A 15152-nucleotide genomic window follows, 5' to 3' on the forward strand; every position below is an offset into this window, starting at 1 on the left:
GTTTAGGTATTACTTCAATGTCCTGTTTTGTATGTGGATCATCATTGTTCAAAAGATCAGTTATTTGAGAACTCTGTTTACAGCTGTGGATCTTCTTTCGCTCTTACTTTAAAGTGGAGTTGTGGGAGGGGGAGGAACGCTGGTTAGTATTCTTCATCGTGGAACCATTTGAATTATGAGCTATCCCAATCCAGAGATTACCGGCTAGTGGTGTAGTGGCATCAGCACCAGATTTCAAGGCAAGCAATCAGGATCCGAATCGGGCCGGCTCGTTGCACACTTCCCATCCGTGCTGGGTTGAGCATCAAGCTAGCAACTCGGCCTTGTAAAAATAAAACGAAGATGCTAAAGAAATGGCAAGTTGCCGCCCAAGGTGCAGAGAGGAATAACAAGAATAATATTCAGGGATTGTTGGTATGCTTTCATCAAATATATAGACTTGTCAAATCTTTTTAATTGACCTCATTTATATTGAGCATGTGGTCAGAAACTGTCATGCATGCTATCTAGAGGTGTATGGTAGTTGAATTCCACTTTTAGAATTCTCTTCCTTTGACTTCAGTTTAATCAAGTTTTGGAGCATTGTGAAATATCCAGTACATTTGTCATCTTGGAACAGGTGTAAATGAGGATAGATTTGTATCTTGTATACTTAAAATACTTAAACCTTTTGGTGCATGCTCCTTATTTAGGTTTGATTTTCTGTACCTCCTATGATTTCAGAATTAAATGTTGTTGAAAACACAAATTAGTAGTTAATCCAAGAATTAAGTAGAATCTGGCGTCAAATAATTTCAGCTAGTATAGACCAGAGTCAGAAGTTTACTAAACTGGATGTAACTTTTACAAGGACAGATACTTTGCACCACATTTTTGGTACTGTCCTTGAGTTAATCAAGTGCAACTAGAGATTATCATGCAAACTCTGTCTATCTTTTTGCTTCCACAGTAGATAAGTGGATTTGGTGTTTCCCATTGAAGTTAGTTTTATGTCATCAGAAGGTCATTCAACTTTCCAGAGGCTGTGCAGGGTGTTATGATGGCCAGCAAAGTATAATTGAACTTATTAACAGTTCTCCCTTAGCTCAATGCATGAGTATACCTTGTTTCAGCCAGAAAATAAATATCAAAAATTATTAAATATAGATAAGAGAAGTCATCTTTAAATTTCTTTACCTGTGTACTAGAAATTTGTCAGATAACTTAGCTACAAGTTGTTGAAACATTCATGCTGCACACTACATTGTATGTGGGTCATTTGTATATATTGAATGCAGTCCATTAAGGTTAGTTGTAAGGGTCTCGGCCCGAAACGTCGACTGTACCTCTTCCTAGAGATGCTGCCTGGACTGCTGTGTTCACCAGCAACTTTGATGTGTGTTACTTCAGTGTACATTGTTTTTGTACAATATTAAATCATTATTAATCTGCTCTAACTCCATTTTTTGTCCCATGGTCCACGGTGGTCCTCCATGACAAGATTACGTTCACCCTAGAAGCAGTAAATTGTTATAAGCCCAGCTTAAGAAGCTGCTGTTGCAGGGTGAGGAACTGACATTTTGACTGGCAAAACCTCTGAATTTGGTGCCTGTTGAAGACTTGAATGCTTCTGACTGTTCCTGCAGTTCAGAACCTCTCAAAATACATGTGATTCGGAAATCAGAAACTAACCCAAAATCAACTAAAACATTTTAAACTTTTGTTATGTTCGGGATGTTGAGGTGAAACGGGGGCAATAACTTTTTTAAACAGTTTCTAAACAAAGACGTTTTGAGTTTCCCAAATTGCCATGTACTTTAAACATCTGTTCCCCTCCATTCAAAAGAATGGATTCTTTTCTTTTGCAAGGTCTAACCATGCACCGGTTTAGGTGCAAATCATAAACATGTGGAAGTCTGCAGATGCTGGAAAGCAACACACACATTATGCTGGAGGAACTCAGCAGGTCAAGGCAGTATCTATGGAAATGAATAGACAGTCAACATTTCAGGCCAAGACCCTTCTTCAGAACTGAGAAAGAAGGGGGAAGACATCAGAATAAAAAGATGGGGTGAGGGGAACGAGACAGGCTGAGAAGGTGATGGGCGAAGCCAGGTGGGTGGGAAGAAGGAGGAATCTGATAGAAAAGGAGAGTGAACCATAGGAGAAGGGGAAAGAAGAGGGGAAAAAAGGTAAGAGTGGGGAATAAAGGATGGTGAGGAGTTGGGGTGGATTTGTTTACCAGAAGGAGAAATCAATATTCATGCCATTGGGTTGGTGGCTACCCAAACGGAATATAAAGTGTTACTCCTGAGAGTGGTGACCTCATCTTGCCAGAAGAGGAGGCCATGGATTGACATGAAGGAGCGGGAATGGGAATTGAAATATTTGGCCACCAGGAAGTCCTGTTTGTGGCCAATGGAGCAGAGGAGCTTGATGAAGTGGTCCCCCAATTTAGGAAGGATCTCACCAATACAGAGGAGGCTGCATCGGGAGCACCGGACACAATAAGTGACCCCACCAGGTTCACGGGTGAAGAGTTGCTTCACCTGGAGGGATTGGTTGGGGCCCTGAATGGAGGTGAGGGAGGTGTAAGGGCAGGTGTAGCATTTGGGCTGCTTGCAAGGATAAGTGCCAGGAGGGACGAACGGACAAAGGAATTGTGGAGGGGTCGATCCTGTGGAAAGCCGGGGTGGGGATCCCATAGGAGATAGTGGAAGTTGCAGAGTATAATGTGTTGGATGCTGATGTGGTGGTAGGACGAGAGGAACTCACTGTTAAGGCGTCAAGAAGATGTGGTGAATGCGTGTTTTCAGGAAATGGAAGAGATGTGGGTGAGAGCATCATCTGGTAGTGGAGGGAGGGAAATCCCATTCCTTAAAGGAAGAGGACATCTCTGATGTCCTGGAATGGAAGGCCATGCTCTGCGAACAGATGCAGTGGCGGTGAAGAAACTGAGAAAAGGGAATAGTAATTTTTACAGGAGATAGAATGGGAAGAGCTATAGTTGAGATAACTATGGGAATCAGTAGATTTATAAAAGATGTCAGTTGACAGTTTGTCTCCAGAGATAGAAACAGAAAGATCAAGAAATGGGAGGGAGGTGTCAGAAATGGACCAAGTGAATTAAAGAGCAGGGTGGAAGTTAGAGGCAAAGTTGATTAAAATTGACAAGCTCCACGTTCGTGCATGAAATAGTACCAATGCAGTCATCAATGTGGCGGAAAAACAGAAAATATTTATGGAGAACACTTCGAACATGGACTGTTCTACAGAGCCAGTGAAGAGGCAAGCATAGCTGGGGCCTATGCGAGTGCCTGTGGCTACCCCTTGAGTTAGTCATTCATTCTCTAGTATAAATTCCTGGGAAACTGCTGTAAGGTTATTATCTGTTGCTGAAATCCACAAGAGGCCCATTGTTCAAGCAAGGAAATTGATTGGCAAGCATGATGGTAACTTGCATGCTTGGAATCTATGTCATATTGGCCTTTGAGCTGAGAACTAACAGCTTTTACCCAGAGTTCCCAGTATTTCCCAGAAAGTTCATGCCCAATAATGCATTGGAAAAAAATGTTATTTCCAAATTTGCTGGGGTAACATATCCACTTAGCAACATGACCTAAGAAAAGAATGGAGTCTTGGAGAAGTGTACAACTTTGGTTTCAACAGATAACAGTGGATATCCTTAGGAGTTGGTGCAATATCAAATGACCTGGTTTCTCAGATGAGCAGTCATTCTACAGGGAGATATTGAGGTTGACTATTCTCACTGAAGTTGAGAAGGATAAAATGATCCCATTGAAACTCGTACTGTGGTTCAGCAGAATAACAAGGTAGTTGAGACTTAGTTGCAGGAGAGTCCAAGGTAAGGGTGAGGACTCCAAGGCAGTCAAAAGCAGCAGGAGTAAAATTTCCAGCAACCAGTATCTTGTTGGCAAATGTACAGTCATTGGAGAACAAGACTGATGATGTTAGGGCAAGATTGCTGTATCAGAGGGAAATGAGAGATTCCTGTCTTCTGTTTCATGAAGACGTCACTCAAAGATATACCAGGTACCTTGGCTGTGTGTTTGGGAGTCACTGTCCTGCTGCAGAATGAAGTTGGGACCAATCAGACACCTCCCTGATGGTATTGCATGATGGATGAGAATCTTCTTGTACACGGCATTGAGGATTCTATTAATTCTAACCAATCATCAACTCCATTAGCGAAAATGCAGCCCCAAACCTGCAGGGAAGTTCCATGGTGCTTCACTGTTGGCTGCAGACACTCATCCACATGGCGCTCTGCAGCAATTCAGACTGCCTCCTATTTGAGCCAGATATTTCAAATTTTGACTCCAGAGCACTTGCTGCCATTGTTCAGCACCCCAGTCCTTGTGTTTTTGTGGTTAGGTGAGTAAGTCTCTAGGCTTTGTTTCCACTTTCGGAGGATGGCTTCTTTGGCAGACCGTTTCTGACAAGACCTTCTCCAGACCATAGAGGGGTGTACTTGGGTTCTAGCGGTTCCTGAGAGTTCAGAGCTGGTAGCAGTACTGGACTATTGAATTAGAAGGAACAGCGTCAGTTTAATGAATCTCTCGTCTGCTGCACTCGGTTTCCGTGGTTACCCACTACGTTGCTTGTTTTTTTTGTGTTTTTTTTTGGACAGCACATCCTGAAATTCCTGTCCACTGCTAAATTTCTTCTTGGGAGAAATCTTGCTGATGCAGAATAACCACCTTGTGTCTTGCATGCTCACTCTTGCCATGGTGTAAGAATTAATGATTTGAAGGTTAAACTGTTACATCTGCCACCCTCACCTTTTTTGGTTGTCCTTCACCCAGTTTGATTCCTATTGCACCTGTTTCAGGTAAATGAGTTTAGTTCATTCAACTCATTATGTAATTGATCATTAGCATCCTGTTTGTTATACATGCACTGGGCTGTATACCTACAAAGTAATCAAGTTTTTATTTGAAAAGTGGTCTATTACTTAATGTTGCTTTCTTTAAAGAAATACAAAATAATTGCTAATGTTTAATTTTTTGGAAATTGAATGTTTGGAAATCTAAAATTTGCTCTTTTCTACTGTGCACTGTAATGTCTAATCAGATTCACAGTTTGGCAAGTGAGGCAGCAAATGCACTGACTTCGAATAGGTATATTAACAATTTATTTACAATTTATTTATTGACCAAACATTCATGTTCCCCAGGTTGCAGACACTACAAAGCTGAATACTCAACAAACATACCTAGTTAAAATTGTGCGCAAAACATACCTTCCCAATGGTCTCGCCTTAAGCAAAGAAGAGAGTAGGCCTCTTCCACATGTTATTTTATATCCCGAGGATATTTGAAACTGGACACCAGCCATCTCTCCAACAGGAAAAACAGCTACACCTTCTAATCTTACCAATATAACGGAAGCAGCTTTTGACAATCAGAATAAGGCACAGGTCACACACTAATGCAGAAGACAAGAATGAACATCTAAAACAAAATTTATATAAAAAATATGGGGTGCCAAAGACTTTTGCACAGTAGTGTAGGTGGACACAGATTAACTAAATATACAATCTTTGTTTTTTTTTAAAATAGACAGTATAAACTGTCAAGGTCCATGTTGATTTATTAGAATATTTTCTTGATGGTGAGAGACTAGATTTGTTCCTTCTTTGCACCTAGCACTGGTGCATAGGTACAAAAATCAGACATGGAAGATATTATGCATTTTGTTTCCATTGAATACTAAAGATTCTTTGTCTGACTATCTTGAGTTCTTTAGTTTTTGGCATCTCAGAGATGCATAGATGCATTAAAATTTAACCCCAAAAATTTCAGTTGCTGATTATAGAAAGGTGTTCTGAATCCTCCAATTAAGATCATTGAGGCTGAATAATGTATTTAAAATAATTTGATTGGGATCAGTCAAATGAGCTATAGTGGTAAAGCTAATATCATACAGAATGGTGAAAGAGGCTTGAAGGACTGAATGGACTTTTTTAGTATTGCCTTGTGTCAGAATAGTGTAAAAACAAACTAGTCAAGTCAAATTTATTTATAAAGCACACTTAAAAACAACCCATGTTGACCAAAGTGCTGTACAAACCGTAACAGGTAGCTAAAATCACACATACAAGAGAAACAGAATAAACAACAGGGCACACAGCTTATAGGCACAAAATAAACAACACATGAGCCTAGGCACAAGCCAAAACTCAGGAAGATTCAAACGCTAGTGAATAAAGGTAAGTTTTGAGCCTGGACTTAAGAGTTAATGGAGGGGGAAAATCTGATAGGGAGGGGAATGCTGTTCCACAGTCTAGAGGCTACAGCAGCAAAGGCGCGGTCACCCCAAACTTAAATTTAGATCTCAGGACAGCCAGGAGCCCCAAGTCAGCTGACCTGAGGGACCTGGAAGTAGAATAAGGGGGAATAATCTTGCTGTATTCAGTGGTTATGGGTATCAGTACTCTCTGTGATTAACTCATTTCTAAAAAATTTTAGTTGTATGTTTTTTTTTAGGGATAATTTTGTTACCATCTGGTTTATTGGGATCATTTTTAAGAAGGTCGAAAATGCCGAAAGTGTGAACATTGATCTGACGCAAGACATTCAGTTGTTTACCGATACAGGTAAATGAATAATTTTGAGCTTGTCAGTTATTTCAATGTAGTTCCATCATGAAAATAAATTTTGTTATGTCTTTTTATTAGCTTTCCTACAAAGTTCAGTAGGTAGGTTTGTTGCAACACAAAGGTTAGTTTTAACCAACAATTGCAATTTGCATTTGGTGATATTTTTCAACTTAATTTAATTACCCAAATACATGGAGGAAAGCATTTTCTTGTCGAAAGAAATCACCATTTTGAAGTCATTGCCAGGTAATATGCTGAAAGCAGATTTAATCATTATCAAAGGAAGTATTGGAGAGATATTTGAAGGAAATAAAACTGGATCTTTTACAGCAGGGGTAGGCAATCTTAAGCACAGATGATTTTCTAGCATGCATTATTCATTAATTTCAGGCAAAACATAACTAGATGTATTTAAATGGATAATTCCCTTATTTCAAGTTTTTTATGACATTTACAGGTTTCCCCCGCTATCCGAAGGTAGAACGGTTCCTATGAAACCGTTGGTAAGCCGAAATGGCGTAAAGCGAAGAAGCAATTACCATTAATTTTTATGGGGAAAATTTCTGAGCGTTCCCAGACGCAAAAAAAATAATCTACCAAATCATACCAAGTAGCACATAAAACCTAAAATAACACTAACATATAGTAAAAGCAGGAATGATATGATAAATACACAGCCTATATAAAGTAGAAATACTTTTCTGCAATCATTGCAGCACTGTCAAGCGTAGTGAAAATCTCACACCAGCACTCTGGGCGGAAGCACTCTCTCCAGTAACCTTTAAGCTATGAAGCTGCCGTTGCCTCAAAAACCGATCAAACCACCCATGACTACCTTTAAATCCCACTTTAGCAAAAATGTCTTTCATTTATATTGGAAAAATTTTTGCATTTTCCCAGACCCAAAAAATAACTTACCAAATAACACATAAATACACAGCCTATATAAAGTGGAAATAATGTATGTACAGTGTAGTTTCACTTTCCGGAATTGGGAGGACAGTGAGCACTGTCCTCACTGAGGTTGCGGTGGTGGGAGGTACAGGAGACCAGTCACTAACATCTTCTATGTCTGCCTGCCTCTGTCGAAGGCCAAGGTTCGTCGTCTGCTGTGGCTGATATCGAAGGCTTGAAAAACAACAGTATGCTTGACTGCTTAGCCTCACGCATTTTTCTATCATATAGTTCTTTGTAAGCACTCAAACCATCTTGCAAATATGCCCTAAACATACATGCCCTTTTAAAATTAAAGTCATACTTTTCTGCAATCATGGCAGTGCTGTCAATCACAGTGAAAATTTCACGCAAGTACTTCACGTTCAGTTCCTGGATGACTTCACTTTCGGGCCATTCGCTACTGCATTCGGTTTCGATTCGTATCCTTTCCTCTTGCAATTGCATCAGCTCTTCATCTTTCAGTTCTTGGTCATGGGATGCCAAAACCTACATATACAAATAACTACCTTCTGTAATTATTTTCTTCAGTTCTGCTGGGAACTTTTCGGCAGTCTCAGTATCAGCCAAAGCACTCTTTCTGGTAAATGTTAAACTATGAAGCTACCCTCGCCTCAGAAACCGATCAAACCACCCATGACTACCTTTAAATTCCACTTTAGCAACACTTTCATCACCATCGTCCAGCGCTTTTTGTTTCAGCTTATTAAGAAGACTGACTGACTGATTTCTCCTTAAGTATAAGATAGCTTAACAGAACACCATGCTTTGTACACCCATCAGTCTACTCAAGCAATAGACTTTCCATTTTATCCATTATTGGATGCCAACTAAAAGAGATCACTTTGCTACGAGCAGAACCAATAGTGACATCAGCAGCATTCAAGATACTTTCTCTCTGCATGTAAATAGTGCGAATGGTGGGCGCAGGCATGTTCAACGAGCAGACAATGTCCTTACTTCATTGACCGCAATCAAAACGCTTAATTACGTCCAGTTTTAGGCAAAGCGTAACACCCTTATGAGCTCTCCTAGGCTTTTCCGATACCTTAGAACTCATCTTGCTAACGGATGCACAAAATAAATCAAGATAAAGCACAGATGCTCACAGACACGTGTTTAAGCTATGACAGCTAGAATGCAGTTCCAGGGGAGGAGCTTGGCTGCTCCATGCTGCCTTTTTTCGTAAAAGCGAAAACACTCTTCGGTTAGCAAAAACAGGTAACTAATTTAGGTCTTTCGTAACAGCGAGCTGTCGTAAAGCGAACGTTCGGAAAACGGCCACCTGTATCTAGCCCACCGTCCGCTCATTAATACGCAATCTGGCCCACAGAGGCAAAAAGGTTGCCGACCCCTGTTTTACAGTATCCCAACAGGTAAAAAGGCAGATTGGAATCCTCTTGCAGAGAGCCAGCATGAACTTGATGGGTCAAATTGAAATTTTCCATATTGCAATAGTTCTATGACTGAACATTAAAGAAATTGAATGAACCTATATACTTGCATTTCAGAACCCTCCTTCACTTTTCAGCACAATTCCATCTTTTAACAAATTCCATTAATGTTTCTAGCATGTTTCCTTTCACATTAAAGATCCTGTCAAATTTACAGAAGTTCTGATAACTTCTGCAAGCACCCCATACATAAATTTAGATTGTGAATGGAAAAGATATTTCAACCTGAAGAAGGTATATGACTTTGTCCTTACTGGATTGAGTTAAATAATCCCCTCACCCTCCCATCCGTAGTCCCTGTACACCATGACTGTAATGCAATGCATGCCACATGCTTGGATCAGTGCATTTTCACTATAGAAACAATTCTGCATAAACAGATCAAAATCTAGAAGTCTTCTCTTCCATCCTATGCATCACTGACCATCTGCATTTTGTGTATCATGGCTGTAGTATATACCCCCTACATAAAGCACACTATCAAACCTTCAAAACAGCTTTTATAAACCTGCAGCCTCTAACTTCCAGAAGGTCAAAGACATTGCACTGTGGGAATCTCCCTGACTGCAATTTTGCTTCCAAGTCTCTCAGAATCCTGGCTTTGAGAAATAAATTGCATTTCTTTTTAATCAGGCTAAAACAAAAAAACTGATTTGCTCATCACTATCAAAAAGGCAAATGACATTGGGCTTAAAATGTTGAACTTGCTGATTGTGCCCATATACTGTTCAATATCTGCAAATTTGCCATATTAGGAATGCTGCTAATAGGTCTATGAGCAATTGAATATTTACTGTATTAAAATTAATAAGATTTTGCAATTAGCTTCTATGTATTGCTTTTTATTTTTGTGTTTAATGTCACAAATTATTAGTTTGGAAAATCACTTTTATTAAATGGGATTATACAGTAGCTTACATAAAACAATGCAAATTAAGATCTATTACATTTTGTATAGAGATTTCTTTAAAGCTGAAATCTCTATACAAAATGTAATGCATTGACTAGATGCTGGAGGATGGCAAATATTATTCCTTTGTTCAAGAAAGGTTGTAGGGATTGTAGACCAGTGAGTTTTACTTCAGTAGTGGACAGGTAATTGTAGATTCTTAGAGGCAGGATTTGGGAACATTTGGATAAGCAAGGTCTGATTAGGGATAGTCAGCAGGGCTTTGTTGAGGGGCAGGTAGGCTTGATTGAATTCTTTGAGGATGTGGTAAAACGCATCAAAGGTAGAAGAGTGGATTTTTGTGCGGTGTCTAATAAGGTTCCCCATGGTAGGCTCATTCAGAAAGTCAGGAGACATGGAATCCAGGGATATATAGCAGGATTCTTAGCTATATGGAAGAACAGAGGAACTTTGGTGTCCATGTCCACAGATCCCTCAAAGATGACATGCAAGTTGATAGGGTTGTTAAGGTATATGGTATACTGGCTTTCATTAGTAAGGGGGATTGAGTTCAAGAGTTGTGAGGTAATGTTGGAGCTCTAAAGCACTAGTTAGACCACATTTGGGATATTCTGCTTTCTGGTTACCTCATTATAGGAAGGATGAGGTGAAGGAGGATGTGAGGTGATAGATAGAGGTGTACAAGATGAGAGGTATAGATTGAGTTGTCAGCCAGAGACTTTTTTTCCAGGGAGGAAGTGGGTAATAAGAGTAGGCATAATTTTAAATTGATTGGAGGAAAGTATAGGGGACTGTGAGAGACGAGTGTTTAAAAAATGGTGCATGGAATGTACTGCCGGTGATGGAGGTAGAGGCAGATATGTTGGTGACGTTTTGGAAGACTAAGATAGGCAGATGGTTGATGGAAAAATGGAGAGCTCAGTGGAAGGGAAGGTTTAGGGAGTAGGTTAAAAAATTGACTGGACATCATGGGTTGAAGGGCCTGTGCTGATGTTCCATGTTCAGATGCTATTCAGTTAAATTCCATAAATCGACTCTCCCCATTTTTAAAAATTTTATTTACTAAATATCCTTGCTCTTGCTGAGAACAGTTCTGGTTTAAATTCCAGTATACAGACAAGCAAACAATATTAACATGCTGAAGGAAAAAATGAGGATAGAAGCTACACATGTGAAAAAGAAGCAGCTTAATCAGTATTTGCCAACTGAGTTTTTACAGAAGAAAAAAAAGGTAATTATGGACAATTGCAGTGAACTCATTTGGCCCTGTTCTGTGTGTGGGATTTTAGAGTATATTTCATTCATCTTCCAGCAAAGCATACCTGATATCAATCGGAACTCAGCTGGAAATGTTGGTAATCTTAATCGTACATCTTTGGAAGGAAATCCTTTGGATAGTTCAAGAGACACTGACGTTGGCACTCCATTTGGTTCTCCTGTGATGTTGCAAAAATCGTCAAAACCAAATACTCCAGGAACAGGGGACTTGCAGGAGTAAGTAAAATATAATATCAGACCCTATCTGTGTACTGACATTCCATTCTGTATAGTTACTACAATCAAACATTTCACTTTCTTCTTCATTAGAAACAATGATTCTCCAGTGAAAACACAACCTTCAGATGTAACAAAACTAATCGCAAATGAATGTGCTTCTCCAGAAACCCAGTTTTGTCAAGGGAAATCTATACCAGTTATTGGTGCAAGTATGTCAGTTTTTTAGAGCTAACTTGCAGAATTATACATTGACTTCACACTCATAATTTCTCTTTTTTTCATCTAGAGAATGACCTAGGTTCCACTGCAAATCCTCCACAAGCAGTCTGTACCATTCCCACTGTTGTTGGGCGCAGTGTAATTCCTCGTTTAGCATCTTCGTGTAACCAGCCACTGCCAAATGGGACCAAGCTAAATACCAGTCCAAACAGCTCAACCTCAAAAAGACCTCATTCTCCTACATTGGAAGAATCTCCAAAACGGCTGAAAGACCTCCAGTTGGTAAATATTTTAAGATTTATCAGTATTTCAATTATTAACCCTAATTATGAAATATTTGGTTAATATTATTTACATGGAGTACTGGTCTTAAAATATCCATTTTGTTTGTATCTTTGAGTTTGAATTTATTTCCACTTGATTGCATTGAAAGGCTTTAGTGGGATACTTACTTTTTGGGACTATACTTAGTATTAACGCTCCCGGGCTTAATATGAAATGTTTTAATTTAGTACCTTTTTAATACTTTATAGTTTATTTTCCTTTCCTGTCCATGTAGATATGTGCTATTGAGCCAAATGATTCTGCATTCAATCAGCCTCATTTATCACATGAAGAGGATGGACAGAAATGTCAGAAAGATGGACAGGTAGTGGTAACTACAGCTGAAGGTTGACCACATTTCTCACTGGCTAGCAAAAAAAAAATTCACTTGCATCCACCACTGAATGATTTTACCCATGTAGTAGATGGGCTTGTTAGTAAATGTTCTGTCTGCAAATGTAAGTTCAATTTTCTATTCAGCCAGATTATTATTTTATCCCAGAAATTTAGTAGTTAATTATCAGACCTGCATATTTAACAGAAATGGGATGTTCTTGGGGGGGAAATGTATGAGTGTCTGTATACTTTCTAAGGTCGCTGTACACGCATTGCTTTTGGCGTGAAAGGCATTGCAAGATGATGCATTTCTAGTTTTATAATTAATTTCATTTTATGGCCTGTGCCACAGTGTTTGACTTCATAAATGTCTGATATCTACTTGGATATTAATATTTTAGTATAATTTTTGCAGAAGAAGTAGTAACAAGAACTAGATGAAGTTTGCATGCACTTTTTCCTTTGCTCCTTTCGTCCCCTGTGAAGTGCTAGGACTGGTTGAGCACTTCACCTGATACTATCTGGCTGAAAGCTGATTTGAAATAGTTCAAATAGCTGGAGTTCTAAGAGTAGATCAGTGGATAATCAGCTCCCTTCAAATGTCTGATTTAGCTATTTCCTAATTTGAGCATTAGAATTTGACAAAGGGAATGTGTTTTTAAAAATTAAAATGAACATAAAAAGGTATGATTTTTTTTGTAATTTGAGGTTTGATGACATTTCACCCATCTGTCTCTGTATAAAATTTATTTTGCTTCAATTGATTAAACTGTTGTCTGTATGTAACAGGATAACCATGAAGAAGTGAAATCCATGCCCATTCCAACAATTGACACAAGATCACAGGTACTACCTATTAAATCTCTTTCTTCACAGGAACAATGATACTACAAGTAAGGTCTGCGTTCAAAACAAAACATTGTGGATTCTTAAGGAAACTGCAATAATTATTTAAATTTAAATGCCTCTTGTATTTCTAGAATTAATTTTTAATAATTACAGTGTAACATGTTTCTTTCCATCCTTGTTTTTGGTGCTGCTTTTCTTACAGAGACTACCCAGCAAGGAATTGCATGACGTGTCTTCTCCAGTCCCCACGAGCAGCATACGAGTCATAAAAAATTCCATCAGGTTAACCCTTAATCGGTAACAACACTGTCTTGTCAGGTAAATGTAATTCTTGCACCATTTTCACATATCAATTGATTGTTGTTAAGCTACCATGAAATGAAATTGGAAAACTGTTGTGTAATTATTACCCTGACTTGGTGTTGAAACCAAAACTGGGTTAGCCAAGGCTACTCCACTACATCTTGCAGAGCAGATGCAAATAGGAAGACCAGAATTGTATTTTAACTTCCACGTCAAGGCATTTGTTATACTGATTTGTCTCTGCTGGTTAACCACTGTCCATGGACATGAGGCCTTAAAAGCAAATGGGAGGATTAAAAATCAAAGCCTTAAATGGATGAAGTAGCTTCTGGCCTCCTAATTCAGCCAGTGTCTTTGGACTTCTCTTTGATGCCCTGAATTATGCATTGCATTCTATGTGTGTAAATATTTGTGAACAGCCTTTTATTGAAAAATCAGTATTGCATTGACAGTTCTCTTCAGAAGGCTGAAGTGTAATTTTAATAACTGTAAATTAACAAAAATATCTTGTCCTGTGATGTATTTTTCTCACTCCTGACACCACATTCCCCTAATACCTGCTCCCAGACACCACATTCCCCTAATACCCTGGTCCATGTTTTGTGTATATAACCAAAAAAAAAACAAAAAAAGTAGCTTATTTTAGTTAACTGATATTGGGTTTTGAGCTTAAAATTTGTACAGTTGCAGATTTGCATCACTTCCGGAAGCAATTTACAGACAACTGTTTTTGATTACTTCTGTATGCTAGCCGCTGTTTCAGTGGCTAACACTGGCCAATGGCAAGTCTGCTGATTTCCAGTGTATGTGTATTTAGCACTGCATTTAATTGTCCAGAGCAGAATGAAAAGTTTAATAATTGCCTAAAAATGTCTGCTTTTTCTGCTGTAACTTTCATTGTCATTGTGATAAACATTTTCCAGTGCATTCAGTTGATTCTGTTTTGTAGACCTAAAATCCATATGTATTTGAAAGAATATTTTTGTATTTACTGTATCAAAATGAAAAAGTAAAAAAAAATTGAAAACTTGGTATGTTTTATGTATTGCTAATTTGATTTTAACTAAAACTTGTTTTTGAGAGCATGGAGCTTTAGCTCTTGTCTCCATTAACTTTGCTTTTATATTATGACAGCTTTGTGTTTAAATTCTTTCAATAAATTAACCTCCATCCCATCATTCACATAGCTAAATTTGTTGGATACTTTTTTTTAAAAAAACAGTACAAATTAGAAATCTGGCTTGGGTCCTGGGTGAAATAAGAAAACCAAATTTGAATTGCAAGTAGCAATGTCTTCTGAACCTATGTCAAAACAATGTTTGTATAAAAGCTTAATCTTGCAAGCCTCAGTCGAGCTTCAGAGTTTGCAGAATGCCTCTTCTGCTGTGCAAAATACTTGCAACTTTTCAGGTTCAATTAGAGAAAATATTATAAACAGGATAATTCATTTTTTCCTATTTAGACAATATAGAAGGTGAAAATGGTTTTCATTTTAGCAAATGAAAGTTAGTTATTGACCTTTTTTTTAAATAGTTCCAGAATAAAGGACAGCGACGTCATAGTCATACTTTATTGATCCTGGGGGAAATTGGTTTTCGTTGCAGTTGCACCATAAATAATTAAATAGTAATAAAAGCATAAATAGTTAAATAGTAGTATGTAAATTATGCCAGGAAATAAGTCCAGGACCAGCCCATTGGCTCAG

General features: G+C 38.4%; 1 protein-coding gene across 3 annotated transcripts in view; it reads left to right on the forward strand.

Annotated features, from left to right (window-relative positions):
- papolg (poly(A) polymerase gamma) overlaps positions 1–14622 on the forward strand; it is a 65384-nt gene extending 50762 nt beyond the window's left edge. For 2 of the 3 annotated variants that reach the window (XM_063055951.1, XM_063055950.1), the window contains exons 16-23: positions 6489–6598; positions 11029–11150; positions 11232–11413; positions 11507–11625; positions 11703–11917; positions 12195–12284; positions 13085–13141; positions 13347–14622. In XM_063055951.1, coding sequence (XP_062912021.1) covers positions 6489–6598; positions 11029–11150; positions 11232–11413; positions 11507–11625; positions 11703–11917; positions 12195–12284; positions 13085–13141; positions 13347–13445 — 994 coding nt within the window. In that variant the 3' untranslated portion in view covers positions 13446–14622. Of the gene's footprint in view, positions 1–6488; positions 6599–11028; positions 11151–11229; positions 11414–11506; positions 11626–11702; positions 11918–12194; positions 12285–13084; positions 13142–13346 lie in introns of those variants that run through there. The other variant, XM_063055952.1, reaches the window with a different exon arrangement.
- The last annotated feature ends 530 nt before the right edge of the window (positions 14623–15152 follow it).

Source organism: Mobula hypostoma, chromosome 8, assembly GCF_963921235.1.
Source record: "Mobula hypostoma chromosome 8, sMobHyp1.1, whole genome shotgun sequence".
Classification (NCBI taxonomy): Eukaryota; Metazoa; Chordata; class Chondrichthyes; order Myliobatiformes; family Myliobatidae; genus Mobula; species Mobula hypostoma.